Below are 27,425 nucleotides of genomic sequence, written 5' to 3'. Positions count from 1 at the left end.
ATACAATGTTGCTCAGAAGCAGGTTGTATTTTGAGACATGAAGCCTGGTAAAATCTGAGTCATCATAGTCGCTTGGATGCAGGGAAGTACTGAAAGTACTGACTAGATGAGTCAGTGGCATATAACAAGCTGCATTTAATTGTTGTGGGAAGAGCAGGGGGCTAAAAAAAGAATTTCAAATTTCCACTATATATTTTCATCTCATGTTAATCCCTGCCCAATCTCTTTCTTCCTTTATGGGTCTCCAGGCATCTTCTACACTTGCCCTGAATAGTTGGAGTTCTTTACCCAGTTAATTCATACCTTGTTGCAGTCAATGATGCTCCAAATATGGGGAACATGAAAGGGGAGGGAAATTTAGTTTCTTTTCATTATGGCTCATGTGCAGGAATAAGGAGAAGATGACTGTGTCCCACTGGAGCACAATGGCCTCTGAATTCTTTAGAGTAGAGAAGGGATCTTGGTATCATTTTTTTTTTTTTGAGTTTAAGTTGTAGTTTGTACCCACATTAAATACACACTGTTTTTTAGTCATCCAGTTAGTCCTGCTAAAAGAATACTCCTAACTGTTCTGCTTTGGAGAGGTTATCACCTATCGCAGCTGTTCACTGAGGCATTCAGTATCAATAGAGTGCTTGTTCAGTTTGGCATGAAGTATGACTCCCGACAGGAATTCTCCATTCATCAGAAAACAGAAACCTTCTGTTACTACCACACTGTGCATTTTGCTTCAGTGAAATCTTTTACATTCTTCACTTATAAGCTGTGAATTAAAATCCACCTGTAGTTCTTGTATATGTGTGTGTGTGTGTGTATATATATATATATATATATATATATATATATATATATATATATATATATATATATATATATAAATCTTTACAGTGTTTTTTTTTTTTTTTTTAATTGTAAGCCACGGTGGTACAGCGGTAGTGTTGCTGCCTCACAGCAAGAGGTTCTCCTGTTCGATTCTCAGCTGGTGTGCCTTCTGTGTGGAGTCTGCATGTCCTCCCCGTGGTCGAGTGGCCTCTGAAAGACATGCGTGAATGGGTGTGCCTTCGCTGAAGGTTGGGCATTGGGCTGGCAACTCGGCACCATAAAAATATACTGCCAGTCATTAGTGGACCGGAGTTCCGCTGTGGCGACCCCTAACTGGGAAAAGCCGAAGTGTTTTTTTTTAATTCTTAAGGTCATTGACTTAGTTAAGTAGTGCAATTACAGGAGGTAATGTGTTTGTACACAAACTGCTGTAGTTTTACTTGTATATGATTCCTTGTTATTATTTCATGTTTTGTGATATTCTAGGATTCACTTTATACTGTAGCAGTAGCGGGACTGCTGCCATATATTGGTGAAAGTTATCATAGGTTAAGTTCAAAACAAAAAGTCTGGGAATGTCAAAGACTTGCTGTAGTATAACATATGTGGTAATTACAGTAGTTATCAACAGCACAGTATCATAAAATTCCATCTCTTTTCAATAGTTTAATTTTCACCTGAGAGTAGTGAAATGTTATTGTACCAGTATATTATGCATTTCAGAGCTGATGGAGTTAGATTTATAGAGACTGTCTGGTTTCCTCTCTCTTCCCAAAGGCATATACAGTAGATTGTTTGACATTGTTCCAGATTGCCTGCAGAGTGTGTGTGTGTGTGAGGGTGTATGTGTGCACGCATGTACATTCTGTAGTACACCGGTACCCTATTCAGAATAAACTTCCCTTCTGCTGGGGCAGGATGTGACTTCCCTGTAGGCCTGTAAAGAATAAAGTGGTTTATCAGAAGGCGGATGGAACATTATGCCTATAAGTCAGGCAGTTTATATGACCGGACTGCAACATCTGTTATTGTGACATTTTCCAAAGGTTGTATATGTTTACACTATTAAACTTTACTAGGAACATTGTAGGGCCCAAATATTCTGTTTAGTAGTAGAATAGAGTAAGGCTGGGGGTGAGTTTTTCATATTTGCATATCAAGCTTCCATGCTTCTTCCCCCTGTGAAACACAACTATCCAGAACTCTGCAGTGTATATACTAAGTTATTATACCAGAAATCTTTAACATTGTAGCAGACATTAATTCTCTTAGACAAGTAATTTTCCTTTCTGGGTCACTTGCACTTTTTCTGGCTGTGCATTTGTGTTTATTTCAGCAGAAGAATTGGTTTGATGCTTTAGATGTTATACATTATTGCTCCAATAAGCATTTGAAAACATCCTTGTCCTGCTAAATTTATTTGCACGGTGGTTATGAACTGTGATAGAGCAATCCTGCATTATAGCTGGATTTGTGAAAGTAAGTGCTCTTGAGCTGATTTAAAAAACAGTGCCCCTTCAAAAACTAATCTGTCCACTAAGCCATAACTTAGTGAGTGCTAGGCTACACCTGTGGTCTTACTTTACTGTTCCCAGCTAAAAGCTTGGTTCATTCTGATTTGGCTCCAACGGCTGCTTAGCCTGGATGCCATTCTTTTTCTATTTTTGGTCTTGGCACAATGACTATTCTGTAAGTTGAGGAGTGAAGATAGTGATGTTCATATCTGATGTGGTTCTACTCATTATCAGAATGCTGCCACAACAGTAGAATGGAAATGTTACAGTGGTGAAGGTGCAACGTGTTTTTGTGATATTAAATGTTGTATATTAGAAAAAAATCATTGAGCAACGTAAGTTGCAAAGGGCTGTTTACTACTGCTTTTCTGTTTATTCTATTTTTCCTGATTGCAATTCTGTGTGTGTGTTTAGTCATCATTCACTACTTGTTAGTGTGTCTTTTATGTTTTGCAGTTCTACTGTTTTCTTTAGATTTGGAAAGAGAGTAAAATATAAAAAAATTAATGCATTTTTGTTCATAATGCAGTACAAGATGGAGTGAATAATACTCTGCGAAAAAGTGCACCAAGAAAACACCCTGCTGTATCATCGCTAAGGAAAACAGGTAATCGTTACATGTTTTAAAAGGTTAGTCTCTTGCAGCATCGGCCAACCTCTCTTCTGCTTAAGCATACAGTAGGCATAAATGGTCTGCAGTCAAACTAGTTGGCTAATTACTTTAGCTGAGATTCATTTCTGCTGTAGCCAATGCTTTGGAAATGGCTGTCACAGCAGCCCTATTTTAAAATATGCTTTATGTACCTCACTTGTAATGCTGCAGGTAAGCCTTTTAGAATATGTTTATCAGGTTATAAGCTGTTTGCACAATTAAGCAATCCTGTTGTAATTTCTGTTACAGCATTTAAGTTTTTAAGTCTTAGTTCAAACTCTTCCTGTCTTTAGTTATTTATGCATGGTTATTTTTATAAATACTGTCTGCCCCATGCCTGCTGACCATTCATTCTGCCATACTGGTTATCGCAGAAGGGAAAAAGCTGTCCAGAGGGGCTATCGTGGGCAGTCATGGGGTGCTTTTTGTGCCCTCTGTGGCATCTCCCCAGGCATGGGTTATATGACCTGTATCACCATGTGGGCTAGTTTGCCTTTCTGTGTGCAAGTGTATGTTGCGATGCACCCACAATGAAGGTTGCCATCTATGTGGCATGAACAAACATCCACATGAGAACCATCCTTCACATCACAGCCCTCCCTCCAAGGGATTGTGGCTTTGTATAGGCAAAGTCTGACCCCTTCCCAGATGGGAGAGATTTTAGTTCTAGCAGATGTCTGAGACGCTAGATAAACCCAGATCACTGGGGAGATAGTCAGGTGTTTATCCTTCTGTATCAGTAGAGTTGACCAGTCTGTATTTATTTTAAGTTACTGTGGCATAAGTTGAAAATGTTTTTTTTTTAAGAAAAAAGTATGGAAATTACAGAATTTAGGAATTTCTGTGAAGAATCTGTGCAGAAACTGTAATGACAGACCTTTGCAAATATGGGAGTGAGAACAGTGCTGAAATACATGCTTCAAAGTACATCGCGCAATGTGGATTGTAAGTTTTACTTAAGTTTTCCTGAAAAAGGGTCATCTATGTTTAGCCTGTTTGGGTAACATATTAACAGGTAACTAAATAAAACAAGTACAGGGTGAATCAGTTGTCAGCTGCTAGTACAAAGCAGAACATTTTAATGAATGTAACATAAAACAACGTGAGTCTTGCAAGTAAATTATTTATTTACTGACAGTGAGTGAAGTATGGTACCAAGATGAAGAGATGAAAACATTAAGACTTGCATGTGTCAGACACTTCTTCACATCAGTCATAGTCCTAAATATATCACCATAAATATGTGTACTGTTAACATGAACTACAATATTAATATCGTGATGTTTTTGGTTTCAAACAAGGTTTAATAGATATTAGGTAACAAAGACGTAAATAGCCACACTCGACAAAGTAAATGCCTCTGTGCTTCCACAAAGCCTGTATAAATAATGTCCAAACACACTAAGCAACAATAGGCAACCACCAGCTTGGCAAAAATATAGTATGACTATATTAAAAGTAAAAATGAAGAACGTTTATTCGGTAAGCGCTTTCACATCTGCTTCCTCAGACCGTAAAACTTTTTCAAAACTCAAACACTTACTTAAATAGTAATCATGTGATAAAATTAATTATTCAATTAACTTGTTTAAAAAGACATAGCATCCTGTAAGTACATTTACTAAAGCATATAATATGTACAATGACTTGCCTTATAACTAAAATAATTACATCCTAACTTTTTGTTCATGTTATTATTACATATAGCCGGTTGTATTGAAACAGCGATGTTTTCTGCTGCATAACATCTGCTCGTTACAAATATATAAAAATAAGCATATACTTCATCTTTTATTACACATACGAAGTTCGTGTAAATATACATCGCTATCCAATCAATAGTTACCTATATTAATATCCTGTAACTCGAATTTAACATCTATTTTTGCTTCTGCAACAATGCCTGAGATGCCAAATATCAATAATAATAATATCATTACCTTCACTACATTATAAAATCAATATTCGAAACCACAAACTTCCATAATATCACTGAAAAAGTATACATAAATAAATGTAAAGAATTGATTGGAATAAAGGTATCCTATGTTTTAACTAAAGATGATAATTTATAATATATATATATATATATATATATATATATATATATTTATTTCATGTTTATTTTAAGGCAGAGTGTTCTCTGACCATAGAACGCTTTGTTGATCAACCGCTACTCTCTATGATTTTTCATTGTAGAGTGTTAATCACTGAAAATGCGGTTATAAAGCCAGATAGCAATCCTACTATCATACTGCACATGTCAAATTAAAATGTTAGTGCTGTATTTTTACGTTATGTAAAAATAAACATTTGCTTTTTAAAACATGAGTAGGATGCCTATAGCGAGTCTTTGCATTCACCTGGTGTAATTTAATAGATACATTATGTGACTGCAGGTTTATATATGTATATAAAATGCTACGCTATAAATATAATAAATAGATATATAAGAATATCACATATATTGAAAAATGTATAAAAATGAATAAAAGGAAAGGTGAATGAAGAAGAGAAAGAAAGAAAAGGATAAAAGAATTATTGTGAATGAATGAAAATATATATAAAAGATATGAAGGAGTGTTATTTATAACACATACTCTGTAAAGTGTGGTGTGTCATCATTCTAAAAATACTCAAAATATTGATGAATTGAATTGGTATGCCATATCATCATATATATAAATTAAATACGAATGTACCTAAATATTACATTCAAATTAATGGTTTACAACCAAAATTGTAATAACTGAAATGCATATATATCCATGTAATAAATTATTTTTGTTTGCTAATATGAATAGATAACTCCAAAACACTTCACAAACCAATGAAGACAAAAAGATGCCAAGGACCCAATCAATCACAGTCTGCTATTGCACGTTGTAAAACACGCTGCCACCGTCAGCTTTCATATAGTATAGACTTTACCAAAAATGATTGTTCCACCAAAATAAACGTAAACAGTAGTCCAGGTATAAAACTGTAAAAACCTCAGGTCAACGGACTTAAAAATAGCGTGAGAACTTTTATTGTAACATAAGCACTTTAGGAGGCTTGATCCTTCCTTCCTCAGACAAGTTTAAACACTAATACATACATTATCTGCTTTAAGTAACAGCATCATTAATTACCATTCAATTAGTATTTATTCAATTAACATCATATTGTGTTGTTAGAACTAGGTCTGGTGTATTTTAAAAATCCTGACTTGGGTGAGTGTAGTAACCAAGTCAGGATTTTTAAAATACACCAGACCTAGTTCTAACAACACAATATGATGTTAATTGAATAAATACTAATTGAATGGTAATTAATGATGCTGTTACTTAAAGCAGATAATGTATGTATTAGTGTTTAAACTTGTCTGAGGAAGGAAGGATACGAAGCCTTCCGAAAGTGCTTATGTTACAATAAAAGTTCTCACGCTATTTTTAAGTCCGTTGACCTGAGGTTTTTACAGTTTTATACCTGGACTACTGTTTACGTTTATTTTGGTGGAACAATCATTTTTGGTAAAGTCTATACTATATGAAAGCTGACGGTGGCAGCGTGTTTTACAACGTGCAATAGCAGACTGTGATTGATTGGGTCCTTGGCATCTTTTTATCTTAATATGAATAGATCTATTTCTTGGAACAGGCTTGATAGACACTCTTTCATTAAGGCCCTTGTCTTTATCTGCCCTCATTCTAATAATCCAAGTTAACTCTTTATTTTCGGTGACATTTCTTATATTTCCTTCTCTAATAGTTGGTTGATTTATATCAATCACCATGTATTTAAACATATGCTCAGTACCATATGACTGTACATGCTTAGCTAAAGCGTTGTTTTGATAGTTAACCCTAATAGTATACAAGTGCTCCCTTATTCTATCTCGAAACACCCTATCAGTTTTCATAGAGAGCAGCGGATGATCAACAAAGCGTTCTATGGTCAGAGAACACTCTGCCTTAAAATAAACATGAAATATATATATATTATAAATTATCATCTTTAGTTAAAACATATAATACCTTCATTCCAATCAATTCTTTACATTTATTTATGTATACTTTTTCAGTGATGATATGGAAGTTTGGGGTTTCGAATATTGATTTTATAATGTAGTGAAGGTAATGATATTATTATTGATATTTGGCATCTCAGGCATTGTTGCAGAAGCAAAAATAGATGTTAAATTTGAGTTACAGGATATTAATATAGGTAACTATTGATTGGATATCGATGTATATTTACACGAACTTCGTATGTGTAATAAAAGATGAATTATATGCTTATTTTTATGTATTTGTAGCGAGCAGATGTTATGCAGCAGAAAACATCGCTGTTTCAATACAACCGGCTATATGTAATAATGACATGAACAAAAAGTTAGGATGTAATTATTTTAGTTATAAGGCAAGTCATTGTACATATTATATGCTTTAGTAAATGTACTTATAGGTTGCTATGCCTTTTTAAACAAGTTAATTGAATAATTTTATCACATGATTACTATTTAAGTAAGTGTTTGAGTTTTGAAACAGTTTTACGGTCTGAGGAAGCAGATGTGAAAGCGCTTACTGAATAAACATTCTTCATTTTTACTTTTAATATAGTCATATTGGATTTTTGCCAAGCCGGTGGTTGCCTATTGTTGCTTAGTGTGTTTGGACATTATTTAATAGATATTAGTTTATTTAGACTGTATGCTTTATTTGAGCATATATAATAATACCTGTCAAACATATTCCTTACACTGAAGTCTAGCTTCAGAAATTATTCCTTTGTTATATTACTCTCCACACTTCCTAGTTCTTGAAAATTGCTTTTAAAAGCAGAGGGTTTAACAAAGTCCAGTAACTTCTCGTCCATGACACCAGTTTGAATATTATTGTTAGAGCCTTCCAGATGTCCCATAACTCTCAGTTTTGATTTTGTCTTTATGTGAAAACAACTGGCAATATTTTTACATTCTGCATTAGGCATGTCCACTAATTGGATTAATGAGCATATCATTAGCATTAGTAGCACTGCATACATGTCATTTAAAACATTTATGTGCACACTTTTTGTTGATAACTTTATTATCACAAATTTGGCAGTTACTTTCCAGATACTGTTTAAAATTCTTGTTGCTGTTAAATGCATATTTATGCTTAGGTCCAACAATAACATTTCTGACAATACTAAAATAATTCTTCAGTTTTTATAAACATTAATGGTATTACCTGATTCAGATGATACATAATGGGATTAATAAGAGAAGCGTGATGAGTCTGTAGCTTTTGTGTAGTGTCTTGTTCAGCCTTTAACAATAAAAGGGTTTTGCAGCAGATGTCCTTCAAGGATGCATCTGCAGTCCTAACAAATGGGTTGTCCTGGCCTCAGGCAGCCCTTCGGTCGGCCGGATTCCAAAGTCTGGGTCTGGCCTTGGCTGGTGTCGCACTTCACCCGACGTCATAGCTGCAGTTCTTCGGGTATAAAGGCATCAGCCGACGCCATTTTCCTCAGTCTTTCTTGCCGCGTGGCGCCCGAAGCAGAAGCTGTTCGCAAGTGCCGGTCGGTCAGATCCAGAGATTACTACTACCGAAGACTTCTAAAAAGCTAAGTACCCCGTTGGGGACTCTTTCTTGCCTCAGCCGATGTCAGAAAAAGTGAATAACTGTTTAACTTGTGGGAAACAAATACCTCATAAAGACTTCCACTCTTACTGCCTACCTTGTTTAGGCCCAGACCACGACGTAGCAGCTTGTTTAGCCTGTGCTTCCTTCAACCGACGGACGCTTAGACATCGGTCGGAGTTTGCAGAGGAGTTTTTCGGCTCCGCTTTTGCTTATATCATGCCGTCGGAGACTCCGACTTCACATTTAGTTAAAAAACGTAAGGAAAAGGACCAACACTCGCGGTCCGCGGTTTCGGCCGAAACCGCGGTTAAGCCAACCGCGAGTGTCTCAGTTTCGGCTGAAACAGAGTCTGCGGTTCTTCCTTCGGCCGAAAGCATGCCTCCTACTACCGAGGCCTCTTCCAGCATGGCTGAATCTGCTACTGAAATTCCACCTGCTCTTACAGTTTCTCAGGATTTATCAGATACTATTCCCCTAGATGTATCTACTCCTGCACGTGGAGCTGCTAGGCCCCCTGCATCCATGTCAATTAAGGCCTTTGCCAGGGCTAAAGCAGCTAAATCTTCCAAGGCCGTGCCTACTAAAGCCCCCTCTCACAGGCCTAGCTCTAGTACTCAAATGCTTAGTCTAGCAGAGGATCTCATTTCTTTGATCAGGGGATCCCAGTCTCACCCTGATAGGGCCTCTCAACCCCTCCAGAGAAGAGGCCTAGAGCAGAACCCCCTGAGCCAGTTTCTTCTGATTACTCCTCAGATGAATCAGAAAATACAAACCCTCCTGAGGGCCCTTATTCTCCATATGAGGACTCTGATGCAGAAGACTCCATTCCTTCTGCCTCTCCTCCTGAGGAATTTTCTTTTGGGGAAACCTTGCATGCTATGAGGGAACAATTTCAATGGCAGGGTCAGGATTTCTCAGACTCTAGGAAAAGGCTTAGGACTTTTGCATTTGCCACAGCATAGGCCTTTAGCCATTCCTCCAGTACTTACAGTTGTGGATGATGCATTTAATGATGCTTGTACTGCTCCTGATTCACTCCCTCCGGCCCCTGCTAAGCCCGACAGATACTACAGGGTTCCGGACACACATAATCACTTGTATAAGGCACCTTTTGCAGATCCTGAAACTATTTCACAGGGTCCCAAGGCTGTAGCAGCTACCTCTGCCAAAAACCCACTCCCCTCTGAAAGGGAATCTAGGGCCTTGGAGAGATGGGGTAAAAAAGTTTATACTTCTGCTACTCTTTCGGCTAGGGCCTTAAACTGTCAATTCCACATGATTCAGTATCAGGAATTTATGTTAGATCAGTTATCTAAAAAGCTGTCCTCACCTGAACCTTTAGACCGAAAGTCCCTTCAGGAAATGGTACATAACATACAGCAGGTCAGTAATCATTCCTTAAAATGCGGCTATGATGCACTGGAGGCCTCCTTTAGATCAGCTATGACTGGTACAGTGATCAGAAGGCATGCATGGTTAAAAGAGCAGTCCTTACCAGACCATGTAAAATCAAAGCTCCTAGATGCTCCCATGGATAAACACAATTTGTTTGGCTCTCCTGCACAGCAAGTGCTGAAGAAGGTGGAAGAGAAAGCAAAATCTGTCCAGACAGTCAAGGATTTCTTACAGGTCCAGCCTCCAACGTTTAGTAGGAACTGGCCTTCCAAGAATTGGTCCTTTCCAGACACCAACAGAGCACAGAGAGGCAGGAATAGGCACAAGAGGCAGAGGTCAATCCAGAGGTGCCTACAGGGGACGTCAGTGGCAGCCTAACAACCAGCGAAGTACTGCTACAGATCCAGCCACTACCACTTCCACAGGACAATCACAGTGACTTGGCTCTGAAGCCGCCTACCAGGGAACAACTTAGAAGCACCCTTAGGCGGAAAGCTAGCCTTATTTTCAGTAAACTGGCATTGCATTACAGGAGACAAATGGATTTTACAGACAATAGACAAAGGTTACAGGTTTCACTTCCATACTCTACCAAGGAAGAGAGGAATGCCAAACCTACCTCGAAATCAAATGGCAAACGCTCTAGAACAAATAGACAACTTAAAAAGGATGAGAGCTATAGAAAAGGTACCATCTATGGAACAAGGGCAAGGATTTTACTCCAGACTTTTCCTGGTGCCAAGGAAGGAAAATCAATGGAGACCTATTCTAGACCTGTCCGCACTGAACACATACCTCATTGTCCCAAAATTCAAAATGCTGACTCTACAGCAGCTTTTTCCCATGCTGGGCAAGGAGTCTTGGCTGGTAACTCTAGATCTCAAGGAGGCATACCTGCACGTCCCCATTCAACCAAATTGCAGAAGATACCTCAGATTTCTTGCAGGATCAGAGCATTATCAATTCTCAGCATTGCCTTTTGGCTTATCTACTGCGCCCAGAGTATTCACGAAATGCCTGGCATCAGTAATTGCTTATTGCAGGCTTCAGGGAATTCAAATTTACCCCTACCTGGACGACTGCCTGTTACAAGCGGACAACAAAAACAAATTAACAGAAGACTTGAAAAGGGTCATTCATCTACTGCAAGCCTTGGGATACACAGTCAATATAAAAAAGTCAAGGCTGTTGCCATCCCAAAGGATAACCTTCTTGGGTGCAGAACTGGACACATCAAATCAAATGGCATCCCTCACAGCAGAAAAACAAAAGCACCTTCCACTCTACTTCATGGCATTAACAACGCAGAACCAACTTACAGCAAGGAAAGTCCTGCAAGCTCTGGGTTACATGGCATCCTGCATAATATTGATCCCACATGCCAGACTGCATATGAGGAAGTTGCAATGGTACCTCAGGAATTTATGGTCTCAGCACAAGCACAGCCTAGAAACCCAAATTCCAATAATTCCATGCCTGAAGAAAGAATTCCGATGGTGGGCTCAGGCCTGTCAATTGAACAAAGGACTGCCCTTCCACAGCCCTCAACCAAGCCAGACTATCACCACAGACACCTCAGACCTCGGTTGGGGCGCACACATGCTGGACAAGTGCATACAAGGCTTATGGACTCAAGACCAGCTAAACCTACACATAAACCAAAAAGAGATGCTGGCAGTAAAACTGGCAATTCAAGCATTTAGACCGTTTCTCCAACAGGGGCATTTGCTGATAAGGACGGACAACACCACAGTTATGTGGTATATCAACAAACAGGGAGGCACACATTCATATCCTCTATGCCGGATGGCAATGGATCTCTGGAATGTGGCCCTAAGCCTAAACATACAGCTCAAGGCAATATTTGTGCCAGGAAGAGAAAACATACTAGCAGACATCTTAAGCAGGACTACCACGGATGCCCACGAATGGATGCTGCATCCAGACATCTTCAAATCCATCACAAGGAAATGGGGACTACCAGAAATAGACTTATTCGCATCCCCACACAATCACCAATTGAAAAATTCTGCACAAGGACATACCACCCACTTGCTTGGAAGGTGGACTCCCTATCTTTCAGTTGGAAAAACCTGACAGCATATGCATTCCCACCTCTTCCTTTGATGCACAAGGTGCTATTGAAGATCAAAGAAGACCACCCAAGGATCATCCTGATAGCTCCAGACTGGCCGAGACAGCACTGGTACCCACTACTGAGGAGTATGTCTCGGGAACTCGCATGGCCTCTACCCCTGGTTCCTTTACTGCTAACACAGAACAACTTCAAAACCCTGCATCCGAACCTAAAAACACTGCAGCTAGCTGCTTGGAGCATTGCATAAGACAAAATAACCCAGATTTATCTCAAAGGGTTAAAGACATTATCTTGGAAGCTCGCAGACCCTCAACAAGAAAAACTTACTCAGCGAAATGGAAAAGGTTTCTCTTTTGGAGTGCAGCAAAAGGGCAAAATGTAGCACTGGTAAACATAGCTAACATCCTGGAATACTTAGCAGAGCTTTTCCACAATGGCCTGTCTTACTCTTCCATTAAGATTCATGCGTCAGCTATTTCAGCAGAATACAACATGGATCCTCCAGTCTTCTCTCATCCTCTACTCAGGCAGTTTCTGAGAGGAATCAAAAATGTAAAGCCACCAAGGAAGCCACCATTGCCTACATGGGACTTGAACTTTGTGCTAGAAAAGTTGACACTTCCCCCTTTTGAACCAGCAGCAACAGCAGAATTACAGTACTTATCATGGAAAACTGCTTTCCTGCTTGCAATCACTTCAGCAAGAAGGGTTTCTGAACTACAGGCATTAATGGCAGTGCAACCCTTCCTTATCTTCCATCAGGATAGAGTGTCCATGAGAACTAATCCTACCTTTATGCCAAAGGTGGTCTCCAGGGTATCTTTAAACCAAGCAATCCACCTACCTACATTCTTCCCCAACCCACAGAACAGGGAGAAAGACTGCTGCATACCTTGGATGTGCATAGGCAATTGCGCTACTACCTGGACAGAACCAAGAACAATAGAAAAACTGACCAGCTTCTGGTAGCATATGCCAAAGGAATGGAAGGAAAAGCAATTTCAAAACAGACAATCTCTAAATGGATAGGAAATTGCATTAGATTTTGTTATTCTTATCATGGAAAGGCAACTCCAGAAAATATCAGACCTCACTCCACAAGGGCTACAGCCACTACTACAGCCTTTTTACGAGGAGTGGCTACAAAAGACATTTTAGAGGCTGCTACTTGGAGCTCCGTGCATACATTTGCCAAGCATTATAATCTACCCTTATACTCCAGATCCCGAGCAGGTTTTGCCACTGCTGTGTTGCAAGGGATCTTAACTACACCATAATCTTGTTAGGGCCTCCTCCCCCAGTTTGGCTATGGTATTCTACCCATTTGTTAGGACTGCAGATGCATCCTTGAAGGACATAGTACAGTTTTGTACCTACCATAAATGTAGATGTCCGAGAGGTATGCATCTGCAGTCAGGATTACCCACCCTCCTTCCCCTCTGTGGTACTCCTAGGGTATTTGCCCCTCTTGTAGCTAGCTGGGGGAATCTATTATGGTGTATTTGTTTATATATATGTACATACATGTTTATTTCTATTTGCTCTCTGTTGTTTGGAAACATTTGCATTTATCCAAATTTAGCCTTCCTAGAGGGCATCTGGCATCTGGGGCAAGAAACACTGAGGAAAATGGCGTCGGCTGATGCCTTTATACCCGAAGAACTGCAGCTATGATGTCGGGTGAAGTGCGACACCAGCCGAGGCCAGACCCAGACTTTGGAATCCGGCCGACCGAAGGGCTGCCTGAGGCCAGGACAACCCATTTGTTAGGACTGCAGATGCATACCTCTCGGACATCTACATTTATGGTAGGTACAAAACTGTACTTTTCATGGGTTCATAGAAGGTTACTAGGCTAACAGCCCTGGAGCCCTTACAAGCCTAGCCATATTTATCCCGAGTTGCCCCATTTGGTTGGTTGGTTGGTTATGTGAGTGAAGTTTGCAGAGGTAAGGGTCTATGGTAGTTAATACCATCTTCCTCTCTCCAGGAGGGACATGGGCTCCATCCCAGGAGTAAATTTACGGTCACCCATCCATTGATGTAGATTACATTTGAAGAAGGTCATTGAGGTGCTCTGTTTCAAGTGAATTGGAAGCTTGTTCAAGAGAGGTTGTTGTCTCTGGGAGATGTATTTATCTCTCCAGCATGACCTATTCATGTCAGAGGCTAGGTTAAGATTCCTGGAGTGAGTGGTCCTCGTACAATTTGATTTACAAATGTATAGCATTGCCATCAGGGCCTATTCAGAGACTGCCTTGTAAACCAGGCACAGGTCACTCTTTATCAACCTGTAGGAGACTGAATACAGTGACTGTGCTTTCAGTCTTTCTGCATAAGATTTGTTTTGTGTGCCCTGTAATTTCTTGTTGAAAAATCTCTGTGGTCTTTCCAGTTGTTGCAGGTGTCTGTTGAGGTACACGCAAAAGGGAGCACTGTACTCAATTCCTGGTTTGATATGGGTTGAGTGTTTTTAACAGTATTTCTGTGAAACTTTTCACAATGTAAATTGCATGTGTCATAGGGAAGCATTTTTAGTTCTTATGTGATAAAGTTACTACTGTAAATAGATGCCTTTTTTGCCCTCTTTCTTTTTTCATTTTTAGTATTAAGAAATGTTGCTTTTGCAGTGCAATAAGAGGAAAAATACTAGACAAAAGTATGTTTAAGTTAATTGTACTCATAGGTTGTTGGGGATGGGGTGCAAAAGTACACAGATCAAGCATTATTGGGTGCATACATCACAAAAGCTGGAAAAGACATTTAAAAATGTCATATAGCTGGGAATGATGACTTCTTATAATGGTGACACTTTACATGTTATCTTAGTACATGAATGGCCTCAGGTATTGACAAAAAGGAAAGAATAATTATGTTAAGAAGCAATGCTACAAGACACACATTTGAAAAGAAATGAGCATGTGAATTTCGTAAACAAAGGATTTCAAGATGGATATTCAGCAGAATATCAGGGACAAAGGAAAAAAGAAATACTTTTATTAATTGCTAGAGGAGCTACAATAGTGATAGACTGCAGGAAAAAGGGGTTCCCTATTGAAATGTCAGCACTCGAAATGCTGAGTGTTGACAAGTCAAAAAAAAAAAAAAGACAGAAAATACAGGAGAAGAGCAAATTTTGAAAGTTGCTCTTCTCCTTTAAACTTATTTTTGCAGGAGGGGAAAGCACCCACCCCTGCAATACCCCTACACCCCCCCTAACTTTTATATAACAACTCCGAGATTGCTATACCTCAGAGAAAAGGGAATATTTAGATAAATGGCATCTCAGACTTATTATATACAGGTCTGACCTTTCGGCCATTCAATCTCCATATTTTGAGGCTCACTCCAGTGGCTCCCGATATTTCACTGGTTAAAAATAATAATAATGGCAGATTTGTGGTAGTAAGGGGCTACTAGCAAGGGATGAAGATTATGTTGGCATGTATTTATGTTCCACCTAAAATTGCTATTATTGAGCTTAAAAATTAGGGAAAAATTATCATTTTTCAGTAGATAATATTACTTATAGCTGTGGAGTGACATTTGATTTGCAACAATGAGGATACATCTGGGGGACTAGAAGGGAGAATATAACAAAAGAGGGTAGATTTCTGAAGAAGTTTATGAAAATATTTATTGTGGAAGACTTGAATTCAGTAGTAGGGACTTTGCAAGAATTTACATATTATTCCCCAAGGTACAATAAATGGATTAGACAAGACAGAAATTATATTTCACAGGAACGTGCATTTAATTGAGAACTTTGACATGCATTCAATAACTATTTCAGATCATGAGTCAGTAATTACTTAGATGAAATTGCAGGGTAATGAAGTAAAGTTGAGACACTGGCACTTCCCCAACTACCTGTTAAAAAGAGAGGAATTTAAGGAATGGGGAGTGGAGAGTATTTGGTAGTTATTATGGAAGATTGAAAGTGCTCCAGATGTTATAGCTAGTGAATGGGCTAAAATGAAAGTGGAGTTTGAAATACGGTAGAGGTAAAGGAAAAGTATAATAGTTAAGAAGTAAGAATTATTTAGAGGACTCACAAAGGTTAAATTATTGCAGAATAAGGGGATTTTCACAGAACAAGAGGAGGGCACAATTGCAGAGTGCTGAAGACAAAATAAGGGAGGACCTGAATAATATGCATGAGTTTAGAATATTGCTGTTAAGGAACTATTTTTTGACAGTAACTCTAGAGCACAAAAACTTTTGGCACATTGACTTAGACAACATAAAGTAGAAAAGGTTGTTGCCAAACCAAGGGAGCTTGTAACAAGAAAAATAACCAGAGATCCTTAGTTTAGAAGTATCACAGATGTTTTGGAAAGTTTATGAAAATTTATATAAAGCAGAGAAAAGGTGAAATCAAGAAAAAAACAAAGTATGAAGACTTAAATATGCCAAGGTTAGAGGTAGATGAGGCTCAACAATTAACATTAATATGAGGAGATGAGATGAAAATGGTGATGTATAACCAATCTACAGTAAAGTCTCCAGGAATACATTGTATTCCAGTGGGAGTTTGGAATCTAGACGTGAAAAAAGCAATAAAGATCTGGAAGGTTTTGTTTAACAGTATTTTAAAAGGAGGGGAAGCACCAACATCCTGTAGAAAAGCTGTGGTGGCTGTAATACCTAAAGATGATTAAGACCCATCAGATCCAGCTTCATATAGGCTTATTTCAGTTTAATAATCCAAACCATGATAATGGTGCAAAAAGGCAAATAATCAAGAAGATATACCAATCCAGACAGCGAAGTAATAGCGGTGAAGTACTTGTACTTCACCACTATTACTTCACTTTCTGGATTGGTGTACCTTCTTGATTATTTCAGTTTAAACCATGATTATAAAGTCTTTGACTTTAATGGATAAAAGAATGACAAAGGTGTTGCCAAAATCGATAGATATGGATCAGTATAGTTTTGTGGAGGGGAGGCAAACATTTGATAACATTAAGAGAACAATGATAATACAGAAGGAAGCAGAATGTCAGAAAATACCACTGTTGTTGGTGGGTCTTAATGCAGAGAAAGCATTCTACAGAGTAAGCTGGGATTTTTTTTGAGTAGGACAATGGAAGCGTTTCATTTTCTGATACAATATTATGGTCAATTAGAAGGATATATGAGGGATCAGTGGCAAAAATCAAATTAGGATAGTTCTTCTTTGATCAGTTGTTTTTGAACAGAGGAACTAGGCAGGGGTGTCCTCTCTCCCCTTTGTTGTTTGCATTATATTTAGAACTACTGTAAAAGAAAATAAGGGACTCAGAAATTCAAGGATGTATTTGGTATAATATTCAAGAAAAGATAGCTTTATTTGCAGATGAAATTATTTTGTATCTGATAGAACTAGAAAAAGAGATCTGTCTTGTGGAACATTCTGAGACATTTTCAAGTTTTTTTTTTTTAGGATATAAATTTAATGAAGATGAAACAAATGCTGTAACTGTAAACTGTGTACTCACACATGAACTGGTTCAACAATACTCTTATGGAGTACGATAAAATGAACTATTTAGGAGTATGGGTTACAAGGATTCTGTTGTGGCAGCTAAGGATATGTGAGAAGAAACTAAACAAAAGGTAATAACAAAAACTCAGAAACTGGAAAGTCTTGCCTATGGATGTGGATTGCAGATGTAAACAGTATTAGTCCATTTAGCTGTATACATATGTCAGGCATATTTTTAACATCCAGAGGAGAAGTTGTGGATAGTAATTTATAAAGAATTGAAGGATTTTAAATGGGAGTGGAAGATGGCAAAAGTCAAGTGGGATAAGTTGATCCTTCCAATAGAACAAGAAGATTTGGATTACCTGATTTAAACGGATATTTTAGAGATACACAGTTAAGCCTCTTATACATAACACAAGCAGAAATCTACAATTCAAAGTGGAAACGGGTGATGATGAAGCAGGGGGTAATTCAAGTAACAAGGAATGAGTGGGATTTTGGATGCAGATCCTTAAGGAGAATAGCAGTAGTCGTACAGAATGTTATATTCATAAAGTAGCAGAAAGTAAGCTAAGAATGAAGCCAACATGGGAATGGAGAAAGGAGGGTCTGCTGATAGTAATGAGTGCAATCAGGGGTACAGAGAATAGGCAAGAGGGGGCTGGAATTTACTGCAGGAAGCTGGCAAAGGAACCAAGGTAGTGGGAACAAATAGAGAGGGAAATGTAATAGCATAGGAAGAGGCCACAAAGACATTTGCATTGCAGGCTAGAGATTACATTCCCTATCAGGGATTGATATTAGAGTATAGGCAAAGAAAAAGGGATAGGGGAATCCTAAATAAAAGACCTTCACTGGTTGGGTTTTTAGTTGAATCTAGAACAGAAGCTGCTGTTAAAAGGGATAATTAGTAGGGCATATAAAATATTGCATAATGATTGTAGGAATCAGGGGAGATCAAAAAAAGATTGGATAGAGATTAAATAAACAGTTCACAAAGAAACAATGGGAGGACATATGCATGGCTCTCAAATGTACGACAAAGTCTAGAAGATTTAGGATTTTTTCTGGAATTGTTTGAATAGTTATTTTTATACCCCAAGCAGAGTCCAAAGAAGATTTCCTCGGGTAGATGGCAACTTTTGTGGGAGTAATGGGTAAGAAAGAGGTATGTTCTTAGAATGTAATGAGTGGCAGACTTTAAAAATTCCCTACAGAGTACTCTGTCAGGAGAACTCACTGAGCAAATGAGTGTAACTAAGGAAGTGATTTTTTGAGCTGGATACAGGATCTGAATTGCCTAGACATAGTAAGGCCTTGCTAAGTTTAATTCTGGTGGCTGCCAAAAAAGCAATTACTAGAAAATGGAAATCCAAATCTAAACCAACCATACTTGAAGTAGTGAATAGTGTAACAAAGATAAAAGAACAGGAAGTAGGATCTTTGGAAAAGGGTAGGAGTAAAAACTAAATGTATCATATCTCACTAACTATTCATAGGTAATAGAAATAAGCACATGAAGTGTCTCAACGATTGGAATCTGATCCTAGAACACAGTCTGAATTAAGCTATAACAAGAACACATCTATCAACTGCCCCTGCGTTGTTTCTGGAACTCTCTTCCTCATGAGATTTTAGCAGATAGTTTCTCATAGTTTTATTTTTGTCTTTCATTGTAATGAAGTGACCCCTCACTAACTTCATTAATTGTAGCACTATATGTAAATAGTTGTGTATATTATGTGTTAATGAATCCTGCTATGTACCACTTATTTCTAAATGTAGGCCTGTATTACTCCAAACATTTAATTTAATTGTATAAATGAACCAATCTCTTTAGACACTAGAACTTTGTCATTTCATGGCTAGCACTTAAAAGGTATTATCTTGTTAATTGTCAGTTCAAGGTTAATCTGATCATGAAGAAATGTCATGTTGTATATTTTTGCATATCGGATGTTGAAAAATAGAATAAAATAAAGTCTGAAAAAAAAGAACATAAAGTAGTAATTAATGTACTAGTGATTAGGTCCAGAATGACACTATTTATTGTATTTACTTGTGTAAGTCAAATATATCATCTATTATGCAATAGTTTAATCTGCTGACAGTTAATTTCCTGATAGGTGTATACAACATTTAAATTTACATTTAAAGCATTAACATAAAAAATACTTATTCATAATAATTTGATCACCTTTAATAATGTATCATAAATTTAGATACTAAAAAGGAACATTTCTTACTAAGATTACAAGTCTTCTACAGGTAGAATCTTTGCAACACGTCTGTTCTTTTCCAGAGATCTTTGGAATAAAAGTACTGTGTTTCCTTAATGTATCAGGTGTGGTAAATGAATATCCTTGCTGGATGTTTATAACTAAGTAAGATATTGCCATTGATTTAGTGAGGGTAAATTAACTGATTGTACAGATGTGCTTTACATATTTTTTCTTTCTAATTATAGTTTTCTGATGTATTTTCTCACTTATTTTAGCTGAGAACAAAACAGTAGATGAATCTCAGGTGTCGTTTGGCTTCTTAGACTGGCTAGCCAGTGCAACAGAACAGATTAATCAAACAATGCATTACCAGTTTAATGGTGAGTATATGATTTCCTGCATAATTTGTACATAGAATTTTTATGTTTTTTTATAGTTCTTTAATGTGACACTTTCTCCTTTGCAGTTGCTTCTTGGAAGTACGTTTGTATCACTTGCTTTACCAACAAATACAGGCTTGGTTTACATTAGTGTACATTAGATGATAGTGAGATGGACGTTGTATTTATGACTAGAGATAGAATAGCAATGTATTTTTGAGAAGTAGCAAATGTTGGTAGAGCAAAAGTATAGTAGCTGAATTTACTGTTTTTTTTTTTTATTTAGTATATTTTTTCTTATACATGTCTGACATTACAAAAGCTTAAGAGTGGGAGACAGTAAGTCTGTTTAGGCTGCCATTTAATTGATTTTAACAGTCAACATTCCCTCCAGTCCTGTTTTCCCCCTCACCCTTTCTCCTCTTGAGATGTGATGACTTGAATGCTTCTTTGGATTCATTCTGTATCGCATTCTTTTAGTTCCTTATGTGGCACTACATGCAGGCTTCTTTGAGAAGTGCTCTTTGAAATTACAGGGAGTGGTTAGTCAGTGTGGTCTGCTGCTCTGTCCTCTCCCTGCCCTTCCTCTACAAGATAACCTTACTGTGATCCTTACTTCAATATCAAATCCTCCATTTCTGTTCTGATTTCTATTTTGAAGAACTTTAGCTTCCCAAGTTTCTGGCCATGTTTATTTAAATATGTTGACTGGGACTTTCTGAGTGGGCATAACCCATTTTCAGTGGAAGACTAGAGAAAAAGGTTGTATAATGACATTGTAGCAACAGACTCAAGAAAAGTCAAATTTCTAAAAATTGTGCACAGTTAAATTGCAAAGAGTAAGGTCATAATCGCAACAATTGTTGTAGAGACTTACTTGATTTGCATAAGAGTTTGTGTAGTTATTTATTTACTAATTGTTGATTGGGTTAGTCCCACTAGGCCAGCAGAGACTCAAGGAGGTATTCATGCTGACTTATGTGGACAGTGAACTAACTTTTGACCAACATGTGCCCATTATTGTAAGAAACTCCTCCTGTATTACAGAGCGTATAAGCAAAGGAATTGTGTCTAGATCTAGGGATGTAATTTGTACCCTTTTACTCAGCCCTCATTAGGCCAGTCATTGAATATAATGCCCCCTCTGGCATGTATCTATCCAGACACATGCAACAACCGGAACACCCACACTGATACCTTACTAAAAGAATACAAGTCTAAACAACATGTCCTACATGGACCAACTCATAAAGCCCTGTCACTATAATCTGTATCCTACAGACTGCTTAGAGGTTGCCTGTATCTGGCATACAAGGCACCCTCTGACCCTGTACTGATGGATTTACTGTGCATTAGTAAGTCAAATGGCATCATAAATGCTTGTTCTAATGATCTAAACCTCTTCTGCAACATGAACAAAAGGGTTTTGAGGGACTGGTATATCTCATAGATGATACTGCTGCTCTGGAGCAGACTTCCCATCTGCATAAAACAAAGTTCATCCCTGTCCATATTGAAGCTCAACTTGGATCTTTGGATGAGAAATAGAAAATTTACCCTTGGACTGCCCCTTCATAGGGTCATAGGCGTTTACTAGGCTAACGACCACAAGGACCTTTTTTAAGCCTAGCCATGCATCCCAGATCTCTGACAAGTTCTGATACCTGTACTACTAATGGACAGAGGCAGCTCCTAAATGCTTTAGCCCATGCATGGATTCCCTCAAAATATCTGTGGTAGGATCCCAGTTATTCTAATTTGGGGTAATATATAATTATCGATCATGGGATGGGTAAGACCAGTCTCTAACCAAATGTGATTGATTAATTTGAGCACAAAAAGGGAAATTAGCTTGGTTTAAAATGTCCTGCAAGGGCAGCTAGCCTAGTACTTACCTATGAACTAAGGGAAATTTGCCTAGGTTGCTGGGAAACTTCCCCATTTCTTTTCAGTGAGTTCCATGAATTCTTTTACATCCTGACCTTGGTTTAACTTCTCATCCAAAGGAAGGCACACTCAGGAATGCAGCACCCCCCCCCCCAATAGCTGCACTACAGTGTCAGTAATGGAAAAACGAATCAGTCAGCTGGAGTGAGAATAAAACCCACAGTCTCCAGATCTTTCAGCACAGAAAGCAAGTGTAGCATTCATTGGAACACCTTAGTTTCTGGTGTCACTTCAGGGAAATCCAGTATCTGTCAGTATGGGAGAACATAGTCAAAAGACCGTGTTGCTTTGCCAAGGATGGGTTGTACCTGCCCCCTCCTCCTTAGAATATTGGAAATTGGCTAAAACTTTATCCACTCCCTTAGAGCTTTTTTAGGCAGTGCCAAAAATACAAACCTACCAACACTGTGGAATAAGTCAACGGGAAACCTTTAGGTGTTACTGCTCACTGCTTGGAGCCTAAACAAAAAACTGTACACCCCTCAAGCCTTCCTCACTCTGTTGAATGTAGATATTTGTGCTGTGACCGAGACTTGGTGTAAAGTCATAGAAAGTACTCTGGTAGTGCAAGGCTACAGTGCCATCCACACATTTAGACCAACAGCAGCACAGACTGGGGCCAGAGGTGGAGGTGTTTTTATGTACGTTAGCAGCAAACATACCTCCAGGTTGGTTAAACAGGATGATACCATAGAGCTCATCCACTTGCAAGTCACTATAGGTAAAGTCCTACACCATATCATGGCTATCTACAGATCACCATCTATGTCTCTAGGGTGTGTAAGATCTTACTTAAACTACTAGGGGTGCTCAACATCCAACCAAATACCCTGTTGGTGGGTGACTTACCCCTTTATAAACTGGGAAATGTACACTGCCTCAAACTCAGACACAACTCTGCCTGGACTTTATAAACACACACACACCTTGGAACAGATAGTGCACACTCCAACCAGAGGATCAAACATAAAGGATGTTATACTCGCTGTGATGATGTGCTTCTTTACCCCGGGCAAGTAATCAAGGAGCTTCAATCTTTACCAACGATACCGGTGAGAGGTGGTTACTAAAAAAACAGGAGTAATGGATCTACATAGTATTTCAAATGCAGCTCTCTGCATCCAACACAGTTTTCCCTAAGAGCATGAAAGGAACACACTCCACTGGGACTGGACTGTCTGTCTCTCTAGATCTCAAACAAGACCCATCTTGGAGCACTGTGCCCCAGTTACAAGTATCTGGCACAGACACTTGAATATCTAATTTTTGACACACACATACACCACACCACACCACATCACACTGTTATGAGTGGTAAAGTGTGACTGACGCAGTAAGGCATTTCAGAGTCACCACAGTGACACTGAAATAAGCACAAGTACTATCAAGATATTAAAAGTATTCACTAAAAGACCAGCCACAATGAAAAGGTATCAAAATATTTAATAGGTTCATAGGTTGGTACTAGGCTATTGGCCCTAGGGCCTATACAAGCCTAGCCATAACAATTCCCTGTATATTTCTTCCCACAGTATTTACTTCCCTGAACCCCTGTGTAGCAGGGCGACTGACGTGATCCCTGGGGTGAATTTCCTATCTCCCATCCAATTGTCAAGGTTCCTTTTGAAGAGGGCCGAGGAAGCACTCTGCTTGACATATGTGGGCAGTCTATTCCAGATTATGGGGAGTCTCTGGGTCAGGAACCTATCCCTCCAGCATGTTTGTTCATTTTGATGACACAGTTTAGATCCCTGGAGCGTGTGGCTCTGAGGGATTGGGATTTCTTTAACTGGAGCATGTCCAACAGCTCAGGGTTTGACATGGCCTTGTATGTTAAGCAGAGATTGCCTCTGAGTAGACAATATGCCACAGAGTATAGCTGGAGGTTTTTTTAGACGGTCAGCATAGGGCATCTGCTTTAGGCCTGTGATTCTTTTAGTGAGGTATTTCTGCGGCCTTTCCAGCTGTTGCAGATGTGTTGTGAGGTACATACCAAATGGGGCTTTGTACTCTATAATGGGTCTAATGCGGGATGCATACAGTGGGACAATGACCTCTTTTTTTGGATGAAAAGCCCTTAGTGAAGAGGTGTGCCACATAGAAGGATTTCCTGGCTGTTGTGACGATGTGGTTATCGAAGGTGAGACCACTGTCCACCTGCATCCCTAAGTCTCTCATCACACTTTCGGTGTTTAGTGTACTGCCACCTATGTGGTAATTCATGGGTACATGGTTTTTCCCAAAGGGGATAACTATACATTTCTTGCATTAAACTTGAGCACATGGCTCTGACACCAAGCATCTGTTTCTGTAAGGCCCTTTTGTAGAATATCCACATCATTTGGGGATTCAATAATGGCTCCCAGTTTGCAGTCATCTGCAAACTTTGTTAGCCAGAGTCTGTTAGTGTTGGCCTGTACTTCACAGAAGTAGATGCCAAACAAGAGCGGTCCCAGGACTGAACCCTGAGGTACTCCACTTGTCACTTGTCTGGAGCTGGATTTGGAGTCGGCTACTTTTACAGTCTGGGTTCGGTCAGTAAGCCAGTTGGCAAACCATCGAGTGACGTAGGGATTTATGCCCAGCTTAGTAAGTTTATCTATGATTCCAGAGTGAGGGATGGTGTCAAAGGCCTTGGCGAGGTCCAGATAGGCTGTGTGGACCACCTTACCCTCGTCCACAGCTCTAGAGACAGATTTGAAGAAGTCAATCCGGTTCAGGAGACAAGATAGGCCCTTCACGAACCCAAACTGGGTGGGGTCCAGTGTTTGAAGGTTGTCAATGTCTTTGTTTATAAGTTCCATGATAATGCGTTCCATGCCCTTGCATATCAGGCTTGTCAGACTGATGGGACGGTAGTTCTCAGGATCCAAGGTGGATCCCTCCTTGTGGAGTGGGATAACTGTAGCTGTGCACCACTCAGTGGGCACGAAGCCTAAGGTGAGGCTATGATTAAATATGACACTTGGGTGAGGTGCCAGTTCATTTTGTAGTTCATGTAGTACACAGCCCAGGATGTCATCTGGTCCCATGAATGCTGTATTCTTAGCTTTGGAGAGTGCGGTTTCTACCCGTGTGGCCGTGATTACCGGAATTTGGCAATCATTTGGTATTGAGATAGGCCCTTTAGGGGGGCGGTTGAAGTTGGCACTAAATCGATCTGCCAGGATATTGGCAATATGCTTGGGATCAGTATATTTAATGCCAGTCTGGCTAATAAAAATAGAAAACAGGAAAATACTTAATATTTATTTACAATAAACATCAGAGTTTTTAGTCACAGGAAACATAAAATAACACAACTGGATAGAATCTCACATGCAGAAAAAGAAATGATGCTAAACTAATCTCAAGGTACTTTTCCTAACTAAACTAAAGAGAAACTGTTCCTAGTTAACTCACTTAATATTGCAAGGCAATATGTACTGCTGAGATGCTGAATTCCACAAGGCACGATGAGATACTCCACACACAATGAACTATACAACCAACTACTGAACTACTACCTACTGTGATAACTGACATATATCTTTTATATATCAGATTCCAAAGAAAAACAAAAACAAACTACTGCTGCCAGAGTGTCGTCCTTCAGCTGGTTATAGAATTACAACACAACTAGTCACCTGACACTAGCACAGTTCACATTCAGAACTCTGTTAAGATTCTGTTGCAGCATTTTTTAACATAAGCAACTTCCACAAACACATTTCCAGTACAAGCATTTGCACAAATCAGTGTGACAGTCAAATGACATAAGATTATTTACAAAACTTCAGTTAGCAATGCTGGCATATGCCACGCATGCACTGTTACTTTTCCTGGTACAGCTGACAACACCTCACAATGTCACACTTACCAACATAGGAATCCCCCCCCCCCCCACCATGCCATGTCCTCTCTAGTGAGATCGGATCACAAAGCTTTCTCATTTGAAGTAAAAATCAAACAGAAAAAACAGCTAAACCATAACAGGAACTATTCAAAGGGCAAACTACATCATATTCAGTGACAGTTTTCCAAAATTCAAGGCTCTGCCCAACCCCAAGACCATAGCTACCTATGCAGAATTATTCACAGAGTCAGTATCTATGCAGAATTATTCGCAGAGTCAGTACACAAACATGTGAATGGCTGCATAGAGGCTGCCATACCTACCAGAAATAAATTCAAAACAGACCTGACTGTTGGAATTCTTACCTAAACAGGGTAGATAATAAAAGGAAGAAAACTCATGACCAAGATCAGGAAAAGCAACTCTCTTAAACACAAGTGTAATTAAGTACAACATGGCCAACTATGAGGTCAGGATAGCCTTGTAGGCTAAGGACAATCAGAAGGCCTTCTTCAGCTATGTCTGGAACCTTAGAGGTAACACTCAACAGTGTGCTGAACTGGTGGTGAATACTACCACCTACACTGAACAGGGTGACATAGCAAATCTACTGGCTGATAAATTCTGCTCAGATTTCATCCCCGAGTCCCCTCCAGCATACTTCCCTCAGCTATCAGCAGGGACCAGTTACTGGCAACATTTGCTACAGCTAGGAGCACTGCCTCCGTGGATTCCGACAACGTCCCCAGCTGCCTCCTGAACAGACTAAAACATGAGCTATCAGGACTGATTGAGACATTCTTCACAGCCTTGAAACAAACTACATTCCAAGTGAATGTAGGACTGCAACAGTCATTCCCCTTCACAAGGGTGGACTGTCAGTCGACTTAGGAAACTACAGACCTATCAGTCTAACAAGCTTAATATGCAAAGCCAAGGAACGAATTATCATAGAAATGATAAACAAGGACATTGGGACAGATTCAGTGTCTGTAAGTAGCCAATTTGGCTTTGCTGAGGAAAGATCGTGGCTACTTCTGCAATATACTTCCTTGAGAGGGCCAACAAAGAAGTGGACAAGGGTAAAACTGTGCATACTGTGTATTTTGATTTGACTAAGGCATTTGATACATTATCCACTCAGACATTGTTGACAAGCTCCCTGAGGTAGGTGTTAAACCCTTAAATAATTCACTGGATTGACAGCTGTCTCACAGACAGGACCTAAAGAGTCAGGATTGGTGAGACAAGCTCCACCAAGACAGTGATCACCAGTGGAATACCCCAGGGCTCTGTGCTGGGCCTGCTCCTGTTTGGCATCTACATCTCAGAGGTCATTAATGTTAACGGCCTCTGGGTCACTAGGTTTACAGATGACTGTAAATTGGGAGATATTGTAGATTCCCCCCTTCAAGGCACAATATATTGCAGGTGGGTTTAACACATGCAAATGACTGGTGCCAAAGACATGGCCT

The 27,425-nt window shown here is 39.1% G+C and overlaps 1 protein-coding gene across 3 annotated transcripts in view; it reads left to right on the top strand.

Moving 5' to 3' along the window:
* The window catches only part of CCHR9.PART0H2orf42 (chromosome chr9.part0 C2orf42 homolog), a 420,265-nt gene that overhangs the window by 164,612 nt on the left and 228,228 nt on the right, over nt 1–27,425 (top strand). For all 3 annotated transcript variants that reach the window (XM_044083125.1, XM_044083126.1, XM_044083127.1), the window contains exons 4-5: nt 2,866–2,943; nt 20,064–20,168. In XM_044083125.1, the coding sequence (XP_043939060.1) occupies nt 2,866–2,943; nt 20,064–20,168 (183 nt within the window). The remainder of the gene's footprint in view (nt 1–2,865; nt 2,944–20,063; nt 20,169–27,425) is intronic.

Source organism: Protopterus annectens, chromosome 9.part0, assembly GCF_019279795.1.
Source record: "Protopterus annectens isolate FY-2018-M chromosome 9.part0, PAN1.0, whole genome shotgun sequence".
NCBI classification, from domain to species: Eukaryota; Metazoa; Chordata; order Ceratodontiformes; family Protopteridae; genus Protopterus; species Protopterus annectens.
The sequence above is the reverse complement of the archived record's forward strand: the minus strand, read 5'-3'. Positions and strand labels throughout refer to the sequence as shown.